The sequence below is a fragment of the Canis lupus genome, chromosome 16 (genome assembly GCF_048164855.1).
Source record: "Canis lupus baileyi chromosome 16, mCanLup2.hap1, whole genome shotgun sequence".
NCBI lineage: Eukaryota > Metazoa > Chordata > Mammalia > Carnivora > Canidae > Canis > Canis lupus.
Genome location: NC_132853.1, coordinates 42,767,930 through 42,792,743, shown reverse-complemented (window position 1 = coordinate 42,792,743; position 24,814 = coordinate 42,767,930). Strand labels below are relative to the sequence as shown.

Here is a 24,814-nt window from a genome sequence, read left to right as displayed (position 1 = left end):
TAAAATAAAATTCTTGCTATAGACAACAGAAACAACAGAGACAGAAAGTCCAGGAATTCGGAAACCCTGAGTTGGGCCACTTTTCTGACACCACTCCCCTACTCGCCCCGCCCTGCCAGAGCTCACTACGGTCCTGCTGAGGGCCGGGCTCTCCTCAGCCTCTCCCACCCCTGCCCATCGCCCCCAGCACCACTGGCCTCTGGCAGTCGGTAGAGCTTCATGGTACGCTGCATGGTCATATTTCTGCTCAAGTGGGAGAACTTCACTTCAATCAGCTTCCGTGGGTTCAGGGACCGATGCCAGTACCTGTGGGGGACACAGATGTCCTGTCCTCAGAGGACTCTGTCAAGTTCCACTGAGGGAAGGCATGGAGCTCTCTAGATGGCCGGCAGGTGGCGCGAGAGACACACCAGGCCCCCGTGAGCGCCAGGGCCTGTGCTGGGCCCCCAGTAAATGCAGAGCTGCCACAGCTCTTCCTGAATTTTCTTTCTATTTTTCTTTCCCAATTACAAGAGCCAAGTCCACGAAAAGACTTGTAGTCTTCTCGGAATGTGTATCCTCCTCCCCTCCTCTACTGCATTTGCCTGGTGTTTCACTTCTCAAATTTTTGAGGCAGAGACTATTCAACTGCTTCACACAGCTTTCTGACAGCTGAGGTCCAGAGGCTGTCCTTGGATCACAAAGGGATCAGACAGGGATCTGATTCCACAGGGTGCAGATGTGGGCTCTTTGGCCCACATAATATTCAAAACAAAATGGAGCCAACTGCTTAAAAGTCTTGAACTTTTACCATCAAAATCCAGTTTTGTGCTGGACTTTAAAAACTACAATAAAACCCCAGCAGAATTACCTTCTGCTTCCAGAAGGCAGGATTTAGCAGGACTGGAGAATGGCTAACCTCTCTGGACAGGGCACTGGCTCTCCAGTCTGTTCCTACGATCTCCCCCTTCATTTCCATACCTCCTACCCAGCTTCTCTGGGAACCTACCAGCCATCTTATCAGACAGAGAGAAGCAAGACACTCTCAGGCATGCACCAACCGAAGGCCAGAGCTGCAACTCAGTGACACAAGCTCCTTCAGCCAAAGCAGGCACACCAGGACCCTGAGTGCCTCTCAAGAGATCTTTACCTGCAGGTGCCAACAGGCTTTGGTAATACCACCCCGGCAGTGTAAACAGCTTGGAAAATGCCCTCCAGGTGAACTCGCCGGGTTATCTCCCGGATCAGGACTGGAGCCACCCTCTTGGAGCGCAGCTTCTTGTGGACACACAGGAAGTTGATCTCTACCATCTTCTTCTCTCTGGAGAGAAAGGGAAACACCCCAGTGACCAGGCTTTTAAAGGGGAAGGTAACCCCTTCAGGACCTTGGAGCAACCATGGGTGGGGGGGCTTCAGCTCAGGCATGCGTTCTGCTGCCACCTGCACCTGGCAACCAGTACTCGGACTCCTCCTGTTCCTCGCTGCTCTGCTGCACCAGGCAAGGAACCCAGTCTTTTGAACCAGACCCCACTTTCAAAGGTAGGTGGGACTGAAGCAAACTCCTTTATTTAAAGGTACCACCAGGATCTGCCCCAATAGCAGGGAGAGGAGTCCCACCTTGAGCTGGCAAGGCACCCCAAAGTAAGTCAAGGGCTATCCAGAAGTTTTAAGGGTTCTGACTCCCACAAGAATCCCAGGCCTACAAAGCCCAGAGAACTGTGGCAGATGGTTCTGGTGTTTCCAGGGAAAATAAAGAGCAGAGCTCACAAGCCCTGTGACTGTTTGGATGTTGAGTCACAGTGGCTTCAGGCCCATTTCTGAAGCTGCTCAAGTGCACCACCATGTGACAGGTTCAAGTGCAAACGCGGAGCCCCTGTGCAGGTAGCACCCAGCCCTCATGGTGGACCTCATCCAGCACAGATCATGAACAAGAGAACGAGCAACAACACAGAGCAAAAGGGACAGCTCCTGTTATGAGCTTCTATTCCCAGCACCTGAGTTCCTCTTCACCCTCTTTTGTGGAAGATGGGGTATCTTTTCTTCCCCCACTCTCAGACCAAGCAGGATGGTGAGGAGGTGGGGGTGGAGTTCCCGGTGCTTACGTGTCATAGATGTGGATGTTTGCTGGGATGGCACTGATGAACCCAACCAGTTTCCGACTTGAGACCACTCGAACCCCGCAGTGCCACTGGGGGAGCCAGCCAGGTGGCCGGAGAGCCCTAGAGGAGAGACAGAGGCCGCAGCTGCAGGTGACCAGTGGGCTGGGCAGGCTGCCTGCACTCTGCAGCTGAGTCTGTTCTCACCTCCTGTTTCACTTCCCTAGGTAGCTAAATTCTCTTGAGGACCAAGCCCTCCTGGACACCCGTGGGATCAAGCCAGAGGCCTTGTCTGCTGCTTAGCCCACCTGGCCTACTTATCCACCCAATCCAAGGCTGTCATACTGAGGACTTTGTACCTGATCTCATTTCTTTGTGCTCACTCACTTTGATAACTGAAGTCAGAGGACCGGCCTCACTGGCTCAGCATCCAATGGGTCCCCTGGTTGTGAAGTGATCATGGATCCCCCAGAGCTCTGGTTTCCACCTGCCCTCCGGGTATCCTCACCCCCTCTTTCTGCCTGCCCAGTCTTCCTTTCAGGCAGTCCCTCTCCAGTTCAGTGCTGTGTCTCTACATTCCTGGATACTCAACATGGCACTGAGAGGCTGCTTGACTCAGCCAAGCAAGTAACCATATAACCAAGTGTGCTCAGGAACTGGATAGAAAATGACTTTTTTTTTTTCTTTCAAAATCTCAGTAGGTCTTTTCTTTCTTTCTCACACCAAGTCACCATATAACACAGCATCCCTTCTTCTGGGTACTGATGCTACAAAGGGTCTCCTTCACTTGCCTTAAATAAGATTTCGATTCTCAGCTCCACCGGAAACGAGATTCCTTCAGATGTGAGTACTCAAAACGGACACCCTAATTTGCCATTCAAAGGCTGGTTCTTAGCAGGGATGAGAAGGTGGGCCCACCGTGGCAGCCTTGCCTTGTGCCCCACCCAAAGCCACCACCAGGAAGCCCTCATGGCTCACCATAGCAGAAAGTCCGGGGAGTAGTCAAACCGGAACATATTGTCATCATCTTCCACGTAGTTCTCATTCAGGAGGCCATAGAGTTCTTTCAGCTGCAGAGAGACAAGGGGCTGCCTCAGAGCCACCCTGCCATGGCTAGGGGTGAGGGAGGGCCCAACCTCGACTCCCTGGGGCTCTACGCTTTCCAGAAGGACAAGGCAAACCATGTTTCATCTCATAAATCCTTTCGATCCAGGCATGGCAGGGACTCTTTCAGAACGAGTACCCTAGTTGTACCAGGAAACCGAGCCACCGAGGATGGCAGAGCAAGAATGTCATCCAACTAGCCGGCTACTCCATTGTTAAGACACAGAACAAATGAATAGATGAACGAGGAAAACACATGCATGGCAGAAAGATATCACCTTGGGGAACTATCAACCTGCCTGAGAAGCCAAGTGCTAGTTAATGTGGCATCTTGGGGGCACCTGGCTGGCTCCATCGGTGGAACATATGACTCTTGGGTTTGTGAGTTTGTGCTCTGTATTGGGCGTAGAGATTACTTAAAAAAGAAAATCCTAAAGAGAAAATGTGGCATATCAGGCAGGCCTCAGAGGCAACAGATGGGGGGGGAGGGGGCCTGAGATGGCAGGTGTGTCTGCTCCAATCTGCTTGGATTGGCTCTCAAGAGAGTCCTAGAGGAAGGACTGAGTAGTAGCTATCTTCATATGGTGGCAGGGCTCATTGAAAGTCGCATCCAATCCACACTGCAGCCTGGCCAGCCTACTCACCACACCACGGTCCCCCAGGTCCAAGGCATCCCAGGTGAAGCCCTGGGGCAGGGTGTAGGGCTCCCGGCGGATGTTGTCTTTGTCAGGCTCCACGGGACCATGGGTGTTCACCACTTCTCCTGGAAGAAGAGCATAGCTAGGAGCCTCACCCCATCTCAGGGGGCGGGAAGGGGCTCAGCCCAAACACTGACCACAGCACATTCCTCCTGTCCCTAAGAGCCCTCCGTCTGAAGGACACTCTGTGCTTGGCAACTACAGACCATCTCTCCAGCTACCCTTAGTCCTCAGCTGAGAGCCAACTCCTAGCAAAGCCTCAGAACAATCACTAAGATCCAAGGTGGTTGGTTTTTTTTGAAATTCTTTTAAATCTCCCTTTGGTTACTAAATGGCAAACATTTATCTTGACTAATTTGGCATCCTGCCTCCCCGCTGGTATAAAGAGGACTGTCATGGTCCTGGACCAGACCCATCAACCTGGACAGATTTATAAGGAGTTGCAACAAGGCTGCTTTTGTGTCAACAGCAACAACAATGTACTGCGCCCACTGCTGACCCAGAGGATGGTATTGAGGCGCCAGGCTCAATCTTGGCCCTGCCAGTCTTGGCTTTCAGCAATGTGGGCCACTTAACTACTGCTGCCAACTTGGTTGTTTGGTGTTTACAGAGTCCTACAAGCGTCTTTAGGCTGAATCACGGAAGCCACACAATGCTGCCGGGAAGTTACCTACTGATTTGACATCCCCACACTGGACAGATGCCCCTCTTCTGTGGAGCATGTGGAGAGTACTTGGGGTGCTCAGATGATACAACCCTGATACCCATGCACAGCCAAATCAGACTCATGTGACACACTTGAGCAAATCGACCACTTAATTTTGGCCCTCAGAATTACTCAGTTTCTACAGTTCAGAGCTCCTTCATATTCACATCTGGAAGAATGCAATGTTTAGCATATCCTGCAAACTGAACCTTTGAAAGGAACCCACTCAGTTCACTGCTTGCTCCCAGCATCAGGCTCTGTACACACCAGGCATTAAATTTATGCTTTTACTGATTTTCAGACCCCTGGCCCAAATATGTCATTCTAATGTGTAATAAGCAACGACAGACCCTTCCAGTAATGGATCCATGGGGCAGATGGAGTGGAAGTAGCTGCCTCAGGCCATGAACTGAGGACAATGCCATTAGGACTGACCACCTAACACTCTCTCTCAGCACCAACCTGTATCAGACACTGTGCACTAGGAAACAGCAGGGAAAAGACAAAGTCCCTGTCCCCACAAGATGTACCATCTTCTGGCGAAGTATTTAATAGATAAGTCATTACCAACATCACAAACTGGAAAGTGCAGGCAACAAGGGAGACACATAGCAAAGAAGCAAATGGCTACCTCCTTTTTACCATCCAGCTCCCCAATAGGTTTGCTTGGGAAAGAGGTTATATTTTTCTCCCCTAGTTTATTTTTTTTATTTTTTTAAAAGATTTTATTTACTTATTTGTGAGAGACGGAGAGAAATAGGCTCCCCTCGGGAAGCCCCATGTGGGATTTGATCCCAGGAACCCGGGATCACAACCTGAGCCAAAGGCAGACACTCAATCACTGAGCCACCCAGACACCCCTCTCCCCTACTTCAGAAACTGGTCTTTTGATTTATTCATAAACTAGCCCTTGTGAATTAATTTCAGTCAATCTACTTCCAGTTCACTGTCATGTAAAATTTTGGGGGCCTACAAAGCCAAGAGGGCTAGACCCTTAGAAAGTACCAAGGATTTCTATGCTAGTTTTATCAAGGTGCTTGTTGGTTTCTTACTCTACTGAATTTATACCTTTTCCAAGATACCTTTTACTTCAGAAGCTGCTGCTGCTTCTCCTTTTTAAAAAAGATTTTATTTTATTTATTTATTCATGAGAGACAGAGAGACACAGGCAGAGAGAGAAGCAGGCTCCATGCAGGGAGCCCGACGTGGGACCCGATCCCGGGACTCCAGGACCATGACCTGAGCCAAAGGCAGCGCTAAACCGCTGAGCCACCCAGGCTGCCCTTCTTTTTTCCTAAATGATTTCCACAGGCAAGATACTGGTAGTCTTCCTCACTGTAGCACAATAATCTCAAGGCTAAATCTTTTCAGTTATGCTCCTTACTAGACCCTGCATACAATGAGCATTTCTATTCACTCCTTTACCATGTATCCATGGAATCCCAGAGTGCAGTAGTTCTGGGGCAGAGCTGGTGAATGGGATGGCATAGGCCCTCAGCATCATGGGCACTCAACAGACAGGTGAGCAGACACCTGTCCCCCAAGCACGATGAGGGCCCCTGACCTGCTAGACAGCTGTCACAGGTCATCTCAAGGCTGACCTCTGCAAGACATAGCTGACAAAAGAGTTCCAGGAAACAATGAGAAAACTAACACCACTTTTAATAGGTTTACAGTCTGGGGTGCCAATGAAGCTGAGGAGTGGCCCTGGGCTACTGCACTGTCCTCCTGCCAGCACCCAGCATCACAGCTTCCGCCTGTGGGGACAGGCCAGTCTTCCACCTTTGTAGGGCTTTTGAGCACCTCTTGCTATATAGGTGTGGGAGGTTGCCACAGAGAATGATTGGAGTACAGCCAATGATCTCTAGGCCACCCAAACCCAGTAACTGACTGAGGATGCTGGGAACTTTAGAAGAAAATCCTGGACTTTCAGAGGGTTTTCTTTCTGTACACTCTCTCCCTGAAATTCTCTCTGCCTTCGACATCAAAGATCCCAAACCATGCACCACAGCAACTGTGAAGGACTTAGAAGCAAAGAGTGTGAGATTTGGAAGAGTTTAAACCTTATGAACAGGGCAAGGAAGAGGCTGAGAGTGGGGAGGCTTCTCTCACACAGCTCGGAGAAACCACGTACAAGCTGAGTTCTCCTCTGGGTAGTTACTTGTACAAATGAATCTAAGGGTGGTGAGATTCCAATCCATGGAGATGAGGGGGAAAGGATTCTGTAGCCCTCTACTATGGTAGAAAATGGATGACTTTGAAAAAGTAGAATGACATGATCTGAAAAGGGGATCCAAAGTTTATTTGGGGGTCGCCTGGGTGGCATAGTCAATTAAGCATCAGCCTTTGGCTCAGGTCATGATTCCAGCATTCTGGGATTGAGCCCCACATTGGGCTCCCTGCTCAGCAGGGAACCTGCTTCTCCCTCTTCTCCCCGTTCCTGCTCTCTCTCACTATCTCTCTCAAATAAATAAATACAACCTTTAGAAAAAACAAGTTTATTTGGGAACGGAACTGTGTGTGTGTGTGTATTTGGGGACACAGAATTGCCACACAGCCTAAAACAACTGCTATTCAGAAAGCCCTTTGATGGAGAATTTAGGATCATGAACTTCTGAAAAATTCCAGGTCTCTGTAGTGGAATACAACCTAATCACACCTTTCCTGACAAGGTGGGAGTAAACAGCACAACTGATAGGCTTCCGGGCCACCGGCACCGTTCCAGTGGGAAAAATCATGGCAAGAAGCTGTAAGTCACACTACCCTGAGGAGAATGAGGCTGGCACCTCAGCCACGCCGACCAACTGAAGCCTGTGATGTGGTGCCCTCTGTGCACTGCCTCATGGAAACAACAGAAGCCTTCCTGTGGGCCTGACCACAGACCTGAAAGGGAGACTGGTCAGGCGCTCAGAGCAACGGCGCTTCCCCAGAGCCCCACACCACATATGGCCCAGGAGGCACATCCAGAAGAAATACAGCTGAACTGGTTCCACCTTCCTCAGGACGTCAGGACTCCTGTGGCAACTAGGCGGCTTTCTCACGAACTTTCTGACAACGAACCTGGAGTACTCTCTCCATTTACAGGTGGAGAAATGGAGGCAGACAACATAGAATAGTAACTGGACTAATGAGGAACAGAAGTCCATGGACCCCAATTCATCTCTTCAGCAGGTTCCATGTCTATGAAGAATGGAGCTAAGTTAACCATTTGCAAATTCTTAATGAAAAATAAAATCAGACCAAAAAACTCCAAAGCCCCATCTGAAAACTGGGCCAAAATGCCCGGCAGCCACCACAAAACGCCTCATTGTGCATTTCACTCAAAGGTGGAATTCTTCCAACTTCTTGGCGGGGAGTTGTCACCAGGACCCGGTCCTGGTAATGCCTTACTAACTGCATTACTACGACCCAAAGCCTTGCTGGAGAGCTTAGCCAGTGGGCCTGGGACCTGGCTGACCTGGGGTGCCTGACAGACAAGGCGGATGGGTCAGGACAGGGTTCTGGAGGAGTGCTTGCCACCGATTCACCACTCCTCACCATCCAGGCAGTGCTTTGCTTTCCACCCCGGGGGGGCATATCTCAGTTTGTCTGGATTGTGACTGAACTGTTCGAGAACTGCATCTGCTCTACAGCAGTTTCTGAAACTTGCAGAGTGGACACAAATCCCCTATAGGTTCTGATTCCATAGACCCGAGGTAGGGCCTGAGAGTCCGCACATTTACAAGTTCTTAGGGCAATGCCCACCCTGCTGGTCCAAGGACCACACTTTGAGTAGCACTGCCTTGTATTGCATACTCCCCACCCCTGGAATAGACCACCTCTGTGGGTACAGCAGCCCCTCTCCCCTCTCGAGTCACTGGTTCTGGCCTGCCCTCACCCCCCACCCCCTTCCCACCAAGAATTCTGGAAGAGACCAATCACACGCACAACCTGAAGGCCGCTTACATTTGGTGTCTCATGTTTTCTCAACACACTTTCTCGGTCATAGAGAAAATAGGAATTGGGCCATCAATAGGCCCAGAATCATGGTGCAACCACTCTGGAAATTTTTTGTCAACAGCGACATCTGAAGTTAGTCATCAATATTAGCTGTGGCTCAGCCTCAGCAGGCATCTCTAACTCTGTTATGTCGTCTCTCCAGAATCCTTTTAGCTTTTCTGCCTGTCCTACCCCTTTAAGAGCTCAATATAGCTTTTCTAAAGGGTGTCAACCAGACCTGCAGAGGGCATCCCGGGGGCTGAGCCATCACTCTTGAGCAAAATGTCAAGTTATGTGCAGTTGGTAAGTGTGTACTGGCTGAGGGACAAAGGGAAGGGGCTGGAGGACAGCCCACCCCAGGATCAGACATCTGCCCCATAAATGAGATGGTCTCTCTATAAAATCTTTGTGGGAGGAATCCCTGGGTGGCTCAGCGATTTGGCACCTGCCTTTGGCCCAGGGTGTGGTCCTGGGGTCCTGAGATCGAGTCCCACATTGGGCTCTCTGTGTGGAGCCTGCTTCTCCCTCTGCCTGTGTCTCTGACTCTCTCTTTCTCTCTGTGTCTCTCATGAATAAATAAAACTTAAAAAAAAAAAAAGAAATAAAATTTTTGTGGGAACACAGACCCCTGGGCACACAACCCTACTCAGCGTGTGCCAAGGTATGGTTTTTCTTTGTAGATTTAGAGTAGATGATGATGGACTGGAAGGAATCAGTACTTGTTCTCAATATGTACTCCTGTGACATGGTAAGGTCCCTGAACATTAGTGTTTTCTATACTGCACTTTAAAGACTGCCCTCTAAAAATAGCCACCAAGGAACTCCAAAACCCTACCATCCTTCCCTCACTAATTCAGTGTGGCACCCAAAGCTAAGACACATCCCTCCCCTTCGCCTAGGGAAGAAAACACATACATACCCAGTTTGGGGACAGGCTGCGTGTCCCAGAACTGGTAGCTTCGCTTGCTAGCCTCCTCCATGGTTTTGGCAGGACCCTGGCCCACTGAGAATAGTTCAATGGCCTTCTGTATTTCCTGGATCCTCTCCGCTGGCAAAGAGTTCATCTGGATGAGACAAAGTTGGGGAGAGAAAAGGCCCATTATGTTAACACACTTTTGATTAATCACAAGTGCAAGAGTTAAGGGGTGCAACTCAAGGAAGGGGTATGATCCTAACCCCAGAGGTCAGATGTCATCTGACAACCAAAGAGTGGTTGGTGATGGTTTTTTGAAGGGTGGGTGCTTCCTACAGGGTTTCTCCTTCTTAGTCTCATGTTTGAGGGCAAAAGGAATACATGCTCAGTGTAAAATTTCAAACAATGCAGAAATGTATAATACATATAGAAAGTAAAAACCCAACAATCCCACCCCTGAAATATAATCCTTATCACCAAAAGTCTGAATTTAGGAGGTAGGGTGAGAAGAGGCAAATATAATTTCAGACTTTTTTGCATGCAAGCTCCAAACACACACACGCACAATTTTCAAAAACTAGAATTGGGTCATATGGTATTATTCTATATGCTGTTCTTTAAATACGGTCCTAGAGACCTCTCCATGTGGACACACAGATCTGCTCATTTGAACTGAGTCCACTTTGTGGATGGACCACAATATATTTAGCAAGTCCCCCGCCGATGGGCATTTTCGTGGTTTTGTTCTTCAGCTTTACAAACAATGCCGTAATGAAGTTTCTTGTACATCTATTTTTGCTCACTGGAATATATATTTCTGTAGGATAAAGTCTATGAAAGAGACTTTCTGGGTCAAAGGATATGCACATTGAAATTGTAATAAACGGACGCCTGGGTGGCTCAGCGATTAAGCATCTGCCTTCAGCTCAGGGCGTGATCCTGGAGTCCTGGGATCCAGTTCCATATTAGGTTCCCTGCATGGAGCCTGATTCTCCCTCTCTGCCTGTGTCTCTGCTTCTCCCTCTGCCTCTCACGAATAAATAAATAAAATCTTAAAAAAAAAAAAGAAATTGTAATATATATCGTCAACTTGTTCTCTAAAAAGAGAGTATCAATCAATAACCCAAGGAACAGTGTGTTCATTTAACTAGTATCAACTAATAACCCAGTGAGCACGTGTTTCTCTTGATCCTCATCGTTAGATTTCCCAAATCTTAAAGTTTCCAACCAACGAGGAAAAAAATATTAATTTTAATTTGTCAATTTAACTATCTTTTCATACACTGTGTCAATGTGCATTTTTAATTTTGTAAACTGCCCACTCATTTCATTATTTTAAATTGACTGACTGATATATTACAGATGTTTTCCCAGTCTATTTATCTTTTTAACTTTTACAGAGAGGATTTAAATTTGTCAATTTTTCTTTTAAAAAGAAAAGCTTTTTGGCTTTTATGGCTTCTGGGTCTTACGTCAGGCTTACGATTATATAAAAATACTCAGAATTTCTTCTGGTATTTTTAATATGCTACTTTTTTCCCCCATTTATATTGAGGACAGGGAGAACATAAACTAAATGCTTATACTGCTTATTCTTGGGAGGTAGGACAAGTGCTTTCCATTTTCTTCCTCTTGTTAACGTTTTTCATAAATTCCTTTTTTAAGATTTTATTTATTTACTCATGAGAGAGAGGCAGGAAAAGCAGGCTCCCTACTGGGAGCCTGATGTGGGACTCAATCCTGGGACTCCAGGACCACAACCTGAACCAAAGGCTCAACCACTGAGTCACTCAGGCACCAGGTCTTTCCTAAATTCTTGACAATGAACTGCACCCCTCTCACAAAGAGGGAAAAGGAGGTTATGTAAATGGTATTTTGTTAAATGTTTCTAAATTTTTTTTTTAAATTTTCATTTATTTATGATAGTCACAGAGAGAGAGAGAGGCAGAGACACAGGCAGAGGGAGAAGCAGGCTCCATGCACCGGGAGCCCGACGTGGGATTCGATCCCGGGTCTCCAGGATCGCGCCCTGGGCCAAAGGCAGGCGCCAAACCGCTGCGCCACCCAGGGATCCCTGTTAAATGTTTCTAATTTCAAAGTGAATCATTTTGATACATGCTGGAGCTCAAATCCCCCTTCAGTCTCCAAACACCCACCTCCAGACAAACAATGAAACAAAAGTTTCTAAAGCTAAAGCACAGGCTTGGGCTAGAATCCTTGGCCCAAAGACCTGGCTGAGCCATTGCTCTCATCCTTAATTTTTTTTTTAAAGTATGCCCAACATGGGACTTGAACTCACAACTGCTAGATCAAGAGTTGATCTCTACCACCTGAGCCAGATAGGCATCCTATTGCTTGCAGCTTTAAAATGAGGAAGACCCCCTGCCACCACCTCCCAAGTAGGGATGTTGAAGGTTTGGGGTTAATTTAAATGAAGTGCCTGGTGGTCAACAATGGTGGTTTGGAGATTTTTTTCCATAGTGGATTTAATACTGAGAACAGTAAAAAAAAAATTACTTGAAGCCATTTCTCAACAAGGTAGGAGATTCAAGTTGAAGCACGGTATTTGCGGCATAAAAAAAGGTGAGGGTATACTGGGGTGAGACTGGATCTCTTGTGAAGCTTCTAAGAGAGGGATTCGATGTTTAAGCTTCTCCTGGAGACCACTCTGAAGGGGGTAACACTTAACCTGAAATAAAAGGTTTTCTTTTTAAAAAAAAAAAATAAATAAATAAAAGGTTTTCTTTTATAATTTTTATTTATGAAATAAGCCAATCCCTGCCCGTACTTTTGGGTTTCAGGTCATGTGTCAGTCTTAGTTGTACGGTCTAGGCCAGTGGTTCTCAATGGTGGACCTCAGAAATGGACCTTGTGGGACTCACAGCTTCCATTACAATGACTATAGCAATAAGGGAATGCTCGCAATACATAAAGATTGGCCTTAAAAAAGAACAGGCCCTTTCTTCTCCCAGTGCTGAGGACTTAAGACAGAGGTCTGAGAACCACTGCTCTAGGCAGCAGGGGCTGTTCTGACAGAATTCTCTCCAGCACCTAGCACAGCAGCACATGCAGTTCTGTACCTGGACATACTGAGGGGGCAACATGCTCGGGAGACAGCGTCTAACCTGCTGTGTCTCTTAAGGTACCAGGAGCAGTTTCATCACCTAGGTCTAGGGCAGCAGAGGGCAGCAGAGGGATCCAACTCCTCCATCTTGAAGCAATACCAGTGGAGACTGTCAATCTGAATTGTTCCTATACATTGACCCCCAAACTCTCTCATCTGAAAAAGCGACTCTCGGTCACAAGAAAACAGAGCGTCCTTGTTACCTTCACAGGCTGATCCTGGGCTGAATCTGTCTCATTGCCTTTCTCTTTCTTCTTTTTTTGTTTCTTTTTCTTCTTTTTGGCTCCAGTGTCATTGGCTGGACTCAAACCACTGTAAGACAAAATAAAGACTGATGCAGGGCTTTTAAAAAATCATCTGTTTGGAGCTACACTGACAAAGAGCTTTCTGGGGAGCCAGACCTTCCTTAATCAGGCCTGTTGGCTTCAGAAGCTGACTAGAGAATCCAGGTCCCAGAGGGGCATTTGGAGGACACCAGCAAATGCAACTCTCCTCACTCCCACCAGTTCTGGGAGGTGTGTGTGGGGGGGGCTGTGCAAGAAGTATCTTGTTTGGAAGGACCTTTTAAGTTCTTGCTTTTATTTTATGTTTATTTCCTTCAGATTGCAAGAGGCAAAGGCAAATGGTTATTGTTAACAGGGCATTCATACCACCAACGCTTCCTCAGAGCCCTGAATTTAAAACGATGACAGCCCAAAGTAGTCTTTTTGGAAACCCTTTTTTGCCACCACTCCCATCCTCTCAGTGCATAAGGTTTATTAAGATTCCCCAGCTGGATCTAAAGCTCAAGGCAGTACTGCAAAGGGAGGGAGGAAAGAAGGAAGGAAGGAGGAAAAAGGCAGTTCAAAAAAAAATTCAAAATTAGTAGTTCCACCTGAGAATACAGTGAACTCTAATCTGCAGGATCAGCTAAGTGTAGGGTTTTATTTTTAAAGATTTTATTTATTTATTCACAAGAGACACACAGAGGCAGAGAGAGAAGCAGGCTCCCTGCAGGGAGCCTGATGCGGTACTTAATCCCAGGACCCCAGGATCATGACCTGAACCAAAGGCAGACGCTCAACCACTGAGCCAGCCAGGTGCCCATAAGTCAGGGTTTTAGCTGTATACTCTAGATAACCAATTTTCAAAGAATTAAAATAGTATAAAATACATTTTCCATACTATTATGATAAATTCCATTTACGCTTTATTTTATAATTCAGAAAGTCTTCTTGGTATTAAAATGCCTTGGGGTGATTATGAATATTAATTGTCTTCTCATAGCAAGTGGTACTGTGTAGGGAAAAGGCAATCTGCAGCATGAGCTGCCATTTCCTGTGGGAGATGTACCTAGTCCTACTCCTGGGAGGAGTGCTGGCGTTCAGACTTCATGACCTTACGCTTGGACTAAAGTTACTTCCAGCCTGTGCTGAATCTCCCTGACTTCACCAACTTTCTGCATCATTGTCAACTCTAGTCAGCTGTGGGACATAGCTCTGTGGAAAGGCTTTCCATGCTAGAAAGTTTGTCCCTCCCATGCTAGAAAGCCTACAGTGAGAGCAGCCTCTTAACCTAGAAGGTACTGAGCCCAACTTTTCCCCAGGCCCATAACCCTCAGTTCCTACTAGGTCATTCACTCTTCCCCTCACCCCACTCTGGTTTACCTGCCAGCACCCATCTGCCACGCCTCTCAAAGGTCCCTGCTGCAGGGAGACTATGAAGTCAGGGAGATCCAGGAAAGGCTGGAGGTCATGGGACGCCTGGGTGGCTCAGTGGTTGAGCGTCTGCTTTTGGCTCAGGGAGTGATCCCGGAGTCCCGGGACTGAATCCCGCATCGGGCTCCCTGGATAGAGCCTGCTTCTCCCTCTATGTCTCTGTCTTTCTCTCTCAGTGTCTCTCATGAATAAATAAATAAAATCTTAAAAAAAAAAAAAGGCTGAAGGTCACTTTAGTCCAAGTGTCATGAAGTCTGGACACAAGTGCAACTCTTAGGTATTATCTTAATGGGATACAGAAGGCATACTATGAAAGGAAGACCAATAACATTGAGGAGGAATAAGGTGAACTCCTAAAACCAGATGCTCTCTGCAAAACCATCAAGGCCATGGCAAAGAACAGGAAACAGGAAGTAATTTATGGCCTAAAGAAAATTCTTTCCACTTAGTAATTCAATGTTGTTATCATCTACAGGCCTATTTGCAGCCTATAACAATTCTATGTGATTTTAAAATTCCAGACATATTCTCACTTTAGTCTCAAGATTATATGGAACATTATAAAATTGAAAAACCAGTTGATGTTAGGAAACAAAGCGGTGTCCTGCCACTGATACAATTTATAAGTCCTCGTTCATTTCAGCTTATGGAATGAGTTACCTGGTCCCTGTATATGAGTTACCATAAAAATACATATTTTTACAATAATTTTATGGATAAAAAAGGTCAAGGCAAAGAATTGCTGTGTGTTAACCTTTTGGATATTTACTAAACACATTTTCACATAAGGAAAACAGAAGAAATTACTTTCTCCAACTTCAGAAATCTTTCCAAGTAAATCACTAAGAAATCACCTTCTTGCCCTTGCTCTGCTATTCAGTAGAGACACTTCTGTGCAGCCATCACCTCATGAACCTGTTTCTGTGGAAGGATCTTTAGATTGAACTCTTGTTCTGTTTTATTATGCATGATCAATACACATGCCTGACAAACTCCAAGACCCAAACTAAATGCAGAGAGTGAATTTCATTTTCCTTGTACTGTCCTAAATTTGTATACATAGCTACTGAGCAACAATCCTGTTTCAACTTGTACAGCAAATATAGAGACAGATGAAGAACAAAGGAAAGTGAAAAGAAAGAAGAGTCATTTTCACAGAGCTGCTAGGTACTGAGCTACAGCCACGAGAACACATTATGAGCTCACCATGTCTCACAGTCAACAACCCAGAAAGGACAACTGACTCAGAGAAGAGATTTCCAAAGAGTTCACTAGGGTTTAGTTTTCTTTTTCTTTTTTTTTAAGATTTTATTCATTTATTCATGAGAGACACACAGAGAGAGGCAGAGACCTAGGTAGAGAGAGAAGCGGGCTCCATACACGGAACCTGATGTGGGACTTGATCCTGGGACTCCAGAATCATGCCCTGGGCCGAATGCAGGCACTCAACCATTGAGCCACCCAGGCGTCCCTAGGGTTTAGTTTTCAAGGTGATTATAGTAATACTAATTACTCAAAAGAGACCAAGCTCAGAGGCCTTGAGAGTAAGTCTTCAAGAAGCCTCCTAGGAAGCCAACACCATTTCAGAGAACAGCTTCCATTTGGATTTGCGGAGAACCAAACCAGGCGATCCACTGAAGCAGGCTAGTCCTTCTCTAAGAATTCAGCATAATTTTTAAAGGGACCTGAAGTCCACACCCAGCAGGTGGGTATCTCAGGATGTATAGTGATTCTGCAAATTGAAACAGCAATCTCAGAGTGCTCTAAGCCTTCCAGTCACCTTAACACACTCCAAAGAGATGGGCCAGAATCATGGAATACAGAAAATCAAAGTCTGACTTTGGTTCGTTTGGTTCCAAAAAAATGAGCAAAGAATCAGTGAAATCTGCCTTCCTGGGGAGAAGGAGGCTCCTTACAATGGAAAAAGACATGAAAGTTAACATAAAAATTTTGAAGTTTACACTTTATTTTATTTTATTTATTTTTTTTTTTAATTTTATTTATGATAGTCACACACAGAGAGAGAGAGGCAGAGACATAGGCAGAGGGAGAAGCAGGCTCCATGCACCGGGAGCCCGACGTGGGATTCGATCCTGGGTCTCCAGGATCGCGCCCTGGGCCAAAGGCAGGCGCCAAACCGCTGCGCCACCCAGGGATCCCTGAAGTTTACACTTTAAAGCTGATAAGCTCAAGTCATTAATGACCAACCTAGTGAATATGGGACAAATTAGCAGAATGACAGAGCCAGGAACAGGGAAGACAAGCGATTAAAAAAATGTCTTTAAAAAACTGGGGAGGGAGGAGTGCCTGGTTGGCTCTAAGTTAAGCATCTGCCTTCTGCCTTTGGCTCAGGTCATGATCCCAGGGTCCTGGGATTCAGTCCCGCATGGGGCTCTCTGCTCAGCAGAGGGCCTGCTTCTTTCTCTCCATGCTGCTCTGCCTACTTGTGCGTGCTCTCTAAGTCTTAAATTTTTTTTTTTTTTTAAATTTCAGTAGGCTCTATGCTTAACATGGGACTTGAACTCCTATCCCCAAGATCAACAGTCTCATGCTCTATTGACTGAATCAGCCAGGAGTCCCAAGAAATGTCATTTTTTAATGAAGGCCAAGATGTTCTAAATTCAAACTAGAAATCCCATGGATGCTGTGGTATAAATCAAGGCTTGGGGGAGGAGATAGAAAATAAGCCTCAGTGCTGATTTCTAGAAACAGAATGCAATGCCAGGATGTGGAAGTGGGCGGGAGAAGGGCACGCTGACAGATGAGCAGCATGAGCACAGAACTTCCAGATAACATGACAAGCAGTAAGGGTCCATAACACAGGCCTCCTCTCCATCCTACTGGGTAACAAAATCCACTCAAGGGTGCGTGGTTGGGGAACAGAAAGCTGTTCTGTGGGGGAGTGCAAGCTCAGCCAGCAGCTTGCTGAAAAGAATCTCAGGGCCACCCAGCTTAACTTGCTGTTTACAGAAGAGGAAACCAAGGCCCCGACACGTGAGACAAACTGGTCACCAACTAACCAACTGGTACCCAGGGACAATCCATCAATTTCTAAAGACTTGGGCCATTCCTTCCCAAACACTATAGTCTTGTTTCCATGGGAATTTATCTGAGACTCCTCCAAAGTCAAAAGAACACTGTTTCATCACACAGGGCCTTAAAACAAATTTCTGTATATCAGAGGAGCACATATTAAAAGCAAGGAGGAAATAAGTAAGTAAATAAATAAAGGCCAGGAGGAGAGTGAGCAATGCTTTATCCAGAAGGCCTCCTCTGACTACACTAGCTCTCAATGGTATCTGGCTAAGATTATGATCTCCCAAAAGATTTAATACTTCACATATAATGTGTTGTTTCCTACCTTCCCAGTAAGATTAAAAATTTCCTAGCATAGGGACATCTGATACAGCTGTTTCCTATAACACCTCCAGTTGCACCGAGTGCACAGTTAAGAGTTCAACAGATAACGTGCTTGACTGACACTTTTGAACATAATAGACTAAAATAAAATCCTGGAAAGCTAGAGCCCGAAAGGGGGTCAGCAAATCATCTCCAATAATGTTTCCATAGGACAGGTATGTTAACAGTCTATGAAAGTGTGGAGATGCTGTGCTCTTTTGAACGAACCACTGGTTGAGATTTTAAATAATCAACTTTCTTATTAAATTATCAATTTTCTTATTTGTCATCTTCTCCCTCGTTAGACCTGTCCTATTTCTATAAAGTTATAACAAAAAAGCTCCACTAAAACTATTTAAAATGGTTCCAACATCTTAAATACAGACAACAGGGTTAGTTTTGATTATGGGATCAAAGAAAAAAAAAGTCCAGAAAATAAAATTCATAGCTTTTTGGTCACTTATTTTCTACCCCTAAAAACTGGAATTCTTTGGGCTAAAATTCAACATTTTCAGAGAAACCTATTAAAGCCTAGGTTCTGATATCTTTTGATTCTACTTTTGGATATCAGGAAATCTTTCTGCAAATCTGTTTACTTACAAGGTGTGATATGTTCACCAATAATCCTATTGGGGGGATCCCTGGCTCAGCAGTTTAGAGCCTTCCTTCAGCTAAGGGTGTGATCCTAGAGTCCTGGGATCAAGTCCCACATCGGGCTTCCTGTGTGGAGCCTGCTTTTCCCTCTGCCTGTGTCTCTGCCTCTCTCTCTCTCTTTCTCTGTCTCTCATGAATAAATAAATAAAATCTAAAAAAAAAAAAAATCCTATCGGTACTCAGAAGGCCCAAGGAGGTGAGTGCAGTGGCATACAAGGGTACCTGGGTGCAAAGCACATGGTATGACTCAGTCTCAAATGTCTATCCTCTGTACTGCTATGACTGCAGGCTCACTTACAGTCATACTCCAAAATCTGTAGTCCCACCCATTAGTGAAAGAAAAAACTGTGTAAATCATAGAGGATGGGAAAAATAAAAACACTTTAGTACTGCCATCAAGGTACCCAGAGAGGCCTGTGAAAAGAACAGCAGGTTGTGGGAAGGGATTACAAAAATTGCTTTTACTGACATCCCCTGCCTTTCCTGGGACAGGAATTTTGAAGGTGAACAAGTCAGCTCTTGTCATGGAAGATAACTGTTTTTTTTTAGGGGTCACAAAAGCTCTGATATACTAAACTCTTTATTTATTTTTTTAAAGATTTTATTTATTTATTCATGAGAGAGAGAGAGAGAAAGAGAGAGAGGCGCAGAGACACAGGTAGAGGGAGAAGCAGGCTCCATGCAAGGAGTCCAACATGGGACTCGATCCCGGGACCCCAGGATCACACCCTGAGCCAAAGGCAAGTGCTAAACCGCTGAGCCACCCAGGGCCCATACTAAACTGTTTAGAATGGGACTGAGACAGAAATGTAAATTCCACATCCTCTGGGTTGCTTTGGTGAGCCACCCCATAACTTGCAACTCCAAGGTCAAATCAAATGCTGTTTAGAGACCATTTTCAGTAATTTTCTGAGCAATGACTCACTGCTGACAGAAATTTCACACACTAGAATGATGTCAGGAAAAGATACTTGTCCATTAAGAAAAGTTTAAAGGGGTCAGCCATCTCCATCACCAACTGACTCCCTAGTCTGGGAAAGTCCATGGGTTACTGAATGGATCCAAAGACACGACTCACATTGCTGCAGTCAGGAGGCGGAACTCAAGGCAGTAGGAAAAGAAATCCAGCAAGTCCAGCAATAGAACCTCCACGATGTCAAAGGAAGAGGTAGAGACGCAAATCCCAAGCCTCACTATGAAAGCTAATTCAGTCTTTGTAAGTGAAGTCTAGGAGATAATCCATGAAAAGGGCTTAGCACAGTGGCCAGAACGTAGTAATAACAACAGAGAACATTTATCAAATACCACAATGGTGAAACCTTTTCAGCTGTCTCTCAAAGTTAGCAGAAGTAGAAAACATTACTAAGCAAGTACTGATCCTATCGAAGAATTTTAGTTTAGGTTTTGTTGCTTTTTTGTGTGTCTTAAATGCAATAACTGCAAGAGCACTTTCCTTGAGGAATCAGAAGAAAGGCTTGCAGGGCAGAGATTTTAGACAAGGTTACAGAGAAGAGCTGAAAAAGCTCCTCCTAAAGTTACTCAATCTACGGTCCCCAAATCTATGGACTCTGAAGGCAAAGGGTTAACTGCAGACTTAGTAAAGCTGGGAAATTTTAGAGTGAGCACATTAGTTAAACAATGTGAAAAATCAGCAAAACTGGTGTGCCATGAGCAGCAGTCTCCCTGAAATAGGCTCTCATTTGCTTTTCATTTCTTCTGCTTTCCAGTCTCTTCTCTTTGAAGCAGCTCTTGATTAGTTTCTTTTTTAATTGCCACTTAATTGGGAAATAAAATTAGAACACTTATTTGATATCAGTGATGAGGTTTCTCTTTTCATTTCTGCTTTGATCTAGTTTTGAAAAACCAAAAGCTGAAGGGAGAAATTAAGAAAAAGGCACAAAAAAGATTTCTTCTTTCCAAGAGCTAGATGCAGCTATATGCCACCAAATAAATATGGAAAGAACCACTCTCAGAGAATCGGAAGAATAAAACAAAACCAAGTAAAGCTGGCTTTATGGAATTTCCTTTCAAAAAGGCCTCTTTTTTTCTCTTAAGTTTCTTCATAAGAGGTAACAGCTCAGGACTAGTGAGAAAAACTTACAAGAACTCATCTTAACCTGTCCCCATAGAGTAAGAAACCAGGATAGGAAACCGACATTCGACATTCATATCAAAAGGATGGCTTAGCAGCATCTCAGCAGTATCCATGACATTGCAAAATAAATTCTAAAAGAATCCTAAAGAATCCTAGGGGTGCCTGGGTGGTTCAGTTGGTTGGGCATCTGCCCTCTGCTCAGGTCATGATCCCCTCAGGGATGAGGCCCCATATCAGGCCTCCTCCCCAGTGGGGAGTCCGCCTTTCCCTCTGTTCCTTCCCTAGCTGGCTCTCTCTCAAGTAAATAAGTTTTTTAAATGAATGAATGAATGAATGAATGAATCAATCAATCAATCTTAGGAACAAAACAATATAAAAGTCTTTTCCTGTTCCAATCATCCAAATAAACTTTACTTGTTTGCTAACCCAAAACTAAAATCTACTGCCAGCTAAAAATGTTTATTCCTTAGCAACAATTCTTGGAAAGCCTTTCACTAAAAACAAACAAGCAAATTAAAGCTTTAGATGAATGATGAACTGCAGGGGGCTACACTATTAAGATAAGATAGTCTTAGTCTGAGGGCACCTAGGTGGCTCAGTAGATTGAGCATCTGATTCTGAATTTCAGCTCAGGTCCAGGGAGCTCTGAATTCAGCAGGGAGTCTGCTTGAGATTTTTTCTCTGCTTCTCTCTTAATTCATGCATGCACCCACTTGTGCACATTCTCTCAAATAAATTAAATCGTTAAAAAGAAAAAAGATTATCTTAGTCTGACTCTACTCTCAGTTGCTCAGGATAACTTATGTCAGGCAAGCAACTGGGGGAAAAATGCCTGTTTTCGTTAAGTGGATTAAAAAAATAGCATATAGAGAAACTGTAAAGATACATATATATAAAACACATAAAATAAAATATATACATACATTGCATGTATGCATGTGCACATATATGTGTATTTAAATGTATATTTATAGGAATATAAATAAACATCAAATGTTTATTTAATTATGGAAGAAACACATGATGCAAAAAGTCAAGGACTAACCTTATATACAAAGGGACACAAGGAACTACCACAACTGTATTTCCTATTATTCCAGTGTACGGATGTAGCTCATTTCATTAGTGTAAAGTACTGTGAGCCCATCCTGAAAGGAAGGCCTTAAAGGGAATACAGGTTGGCTTGAACTATCATTAACTTTTATTGCATATTAGACTCATCAGCATAAAAAGCAGGTGCTCCCCTTCAATTCTTACATCACTTTTTTTTTTTTTACATCACTTTTGAAAACATTTTAAATAATAATAAGACAAGAAAAATTTCAAGAAGCCAAAAACACAGGGGAAAACTTCCAGGACAAATTGGGAGGATCCCTGGTTTCTGTAGGTATTTCACAGAAAACTGCAGAAAGGCTCACAATGAGGCTGACGTGGGGAAGCAAAATGTGTAAGACAAATCTGACACTCTTCCCCTCCGTGAGAAGAAACTCCACTAACACTGAACTCTGAGTTTTAACATTTGCCATTTGTTCATCCAGTAAGTAATCACTAACGCCCATGAAGTGCCAGGCATCTCAAAAACATGGTCCCTCTACTCAGGCACCTTATAGTCAGGTGAGGCAGGAACTGGATACATTTAACCACTATTATAAAAACTACAAAAAACAAGGTATGTGATAAGAATACAAGCTGGAGAAAGGAAGAACAGGGAAGATTGGAAAGAAGAAGGGGAGGGAGGGGCCAGGCTATATTCTGGACATTATCTCATTTAATCCCTATAACTGGACGTTAAGTAACTTTCCCAAGGTTACAGGATAAGTGTCAGAACCAGGCTTTGAACTCAGGTATGAATGACCCCTAAATCCATGCTCTTTCCGTGCTACACTGCCTCTTTCCCAAATCATTTCCTCTGACAATTAGTGGGGAAATACTGACTCCACCTCAGATTCCGAGTGCCAAAAGTAGCGTGTCCTCCAAGCTAGGTCCTTTATTTTTCACCTGCCACCTCCAAATTTATTTACCAGATCGCTAGATTTGGGATGCTAATAAATTTGTTCATCCAGACCACATATAACCATGTACAACAACAACAACAAAACACCACCAAAGTTTTTCTTAAGGTTATCATTTTGTTGTACTATAAATAAAACACAGAACTTTCTGTCAAATACTTTTTGCAAAAGGATTCACAGATCATAGGGAATATAAAACCAATTAAAAAGCTACAGATGCTGGTCAGGACAACAGTTTAGTAGAGAAAAATAAAAGCAACTACACACAGAGCAAAGAAAAAGCCATACTTTCACTTCTGAAATGACTTTCGAATTCATCAACTCTCTCATCTATGATTAGGATTTCTACTCAGGAGGGGTGCACTTTCCCCTCTTCCTTTTCCTATTTCCTCTTTAAAAGCAATCTCAAAGTCGGGATCCCTGGGTGGCACAGCGGTTTGGCGCCTGCCTTTGGCCCAGGGCGCGATCCTGGAGACCCAGGATCGAATCCCACGTCAGGCTCCCGGTGCATGGAGCCTGCTTCTCCCTCTGCCTGTGTCTCTGCCTCTCTCTCTCTCTCTCACTGTGTGCCTATCATAAAAAAAAAAAAAAAAAAGCAATCTCAAACTTCAAGGCTTTTGTTACATTAGATCTATTGCAAGTTATAGCACTCATAAAACCAGATCTGACAAACTTCCTTTTCCTCTACATTCTTCTTGTGAATTTTCTTTAAAAGATTTTATTTATTCATGAGACACACAGAGAGAGAGAGAGAGAAAGAGAAAGAGAGAGAGAGAGAGAGAGAGGCAGAGACAGGCTCCATGCAGGGAGCCCGATGTGGGACTCGATCCCTTGATCGCGGGATCATGACCAGAGCCGTAGGCAGACGCCCAACCTCTGAGCCACCCAGGCATCTCTCCTGTGAATTCTTAAGGCTGGTCAAAGAACATAAAAGCTAGTTTTTTTAACCTAAGGATTTATCACAAGCAGATCATAAACTACTTAATTAATCATTTGCTTTTCCATCTCTCCAAGACAGTGTATTTTAATTTTATTCAAAGATTTCAACCTTCTACCTTTACCTACAGGACTTCTGCTAATATTGCAAATGACTTGATGGCTATGAAAATGGGACTACCCCCTCCCCCCACACACACACAATCAGACCTCCACAGACTCAAAGTTATACATCCAAAAAAGTCTCTCCTAACTTAACGTTCAAAAACATACACGTAAAAACAAAACAAAACAAACATAATTGTAAATTTAGACAAGGACAGAGCTTCAGTACCAGCTACTGTAACAAAACGAAGAAAGAAGAAGGATAGGGTGTGGCTCAGGAGAATGAAAACTGATGTAGGAAAAGAACAACACTTAAATGCCTGATGAATTTCTTCTCCCCAAGTAACAGTTACTAGTAGTCAAGACTCTGAAGTACAGGAGATACAGTATTAAACCCAGTTCCAATCCCTGTCTAAGATGCACCATCACTCAATTTCTTGAAGCTTTGAGGCTATTTCACAAAGTTAATAGAGGGAAGATCCTGGAAGTTCTAATTACACACTGTTCAGGAAACTTATGGATTATCTGGAACAACGGGCACTGTATACATCAAAACATTATCATACAGTAATTACATGTCGGGTTTATAAGGTAAGTCTGTATTTTGAGATTCTGTTAGTGATATTTTACAACATAATTATGGTTTGTACAAGCTGATTTATTTCCTCATTGAAGGTGAGCTGCAGCAAAATGTTTTATTATTCGTTTATTGCTAATCACGTTGTTCACACATCCAAGTAACGTTCCCTTTGAACTGTAGTTAGATTGACTCGTGTTGTGCCATCGGAAACCACAGTCCAACATGCTCTTTTCCCTGAACGCGGGTGAAGCACACGAGTGGAACAACATTACGCAGAAGAACTTTTATATAATAAAAGTATTGAATGTCTCCGGCCCTTAATATACTGAGCACCCGCCCTGGTAAATGACAAAGACAGCAACCAATCGCCAGGCAGGATCCCAATGTCTCCGCCAATAAGAATGTGGGGGTGGGGCTACCCTAAGCTCCCGGTGACTTCCCCGCACCCCAGAGACCCAGGTTGTGGGAGACTGGACGGGAATTGGACTCCGAGGATATCGTTACCCCCGGCTGTAGCTGTTGTCCTCCTCGTTCTCGCAATCGCTGCAGTGCTCATGGCCGTTTCCGTTCCCTTCCATCATCTGCGGCAGCGGAGGTGCCGGCGGCTTCACTGCTGTCTCACTCTCGTCCGCCATCTTGAGTTGCGAGAGCCGGCCTCCGCGCCTCGCTACATAGGGGGTTCCTATTGGACGAAAGGAACTTGCGGTTTATTCTGGGTTTTGTAGTTTTTGTGGCGAA

General features: G+C 44.7%; 1 protein-coding gene across 3 annotated transcripts in view; it reads right to left on the bottom strand.

The window, feature by feature from the left end:
- The window catches only part of NMT1 (N-myristoyltransferase 1), a 37,372-nt gene that overhangs the window by 6,268 nt on the left and 6,290 nt on the right, over nt 1-24,814 (bottom strand). For all 3 annotated transcript variants that reach the window (XM_072780935.1, XM_072780936.1, XM_072780937.1), the window contains 8 exons: nt 24,581-24,758; nt 12,802-12,910; nt 9,481-9,625; nt 3,824-3,942; nt 3,054-3,145; nt 2,082-2,198; nt 1,130-1,300; nt 198-306 (listed from right to left, as the gene is read on the bottom strand). In XM_072780935.1, the coding sequence (XP_072637036.1) occupies nt 198-306; nt 1,130-1,300; nt 2,082-2,198; nt 3,054-3,145; nt 3,824-3,942; nt 9,481-9,625; nt 12,802-12,910; nt 24,581-24,711 (993 nt within the window). In that variant the 5' untranslated portion in view covers nt 24,712-24,758. The remainder of the gene's footprint in view (nt 1-197; nt 307-1,129; nt 1,301-2,081; nt 2,199-3,053; nt 3,146-3,823; nt 3,943-9,480; nt 9,626-12,801; nt 12,911-24,580; nt 24,759-24,814) is intronic.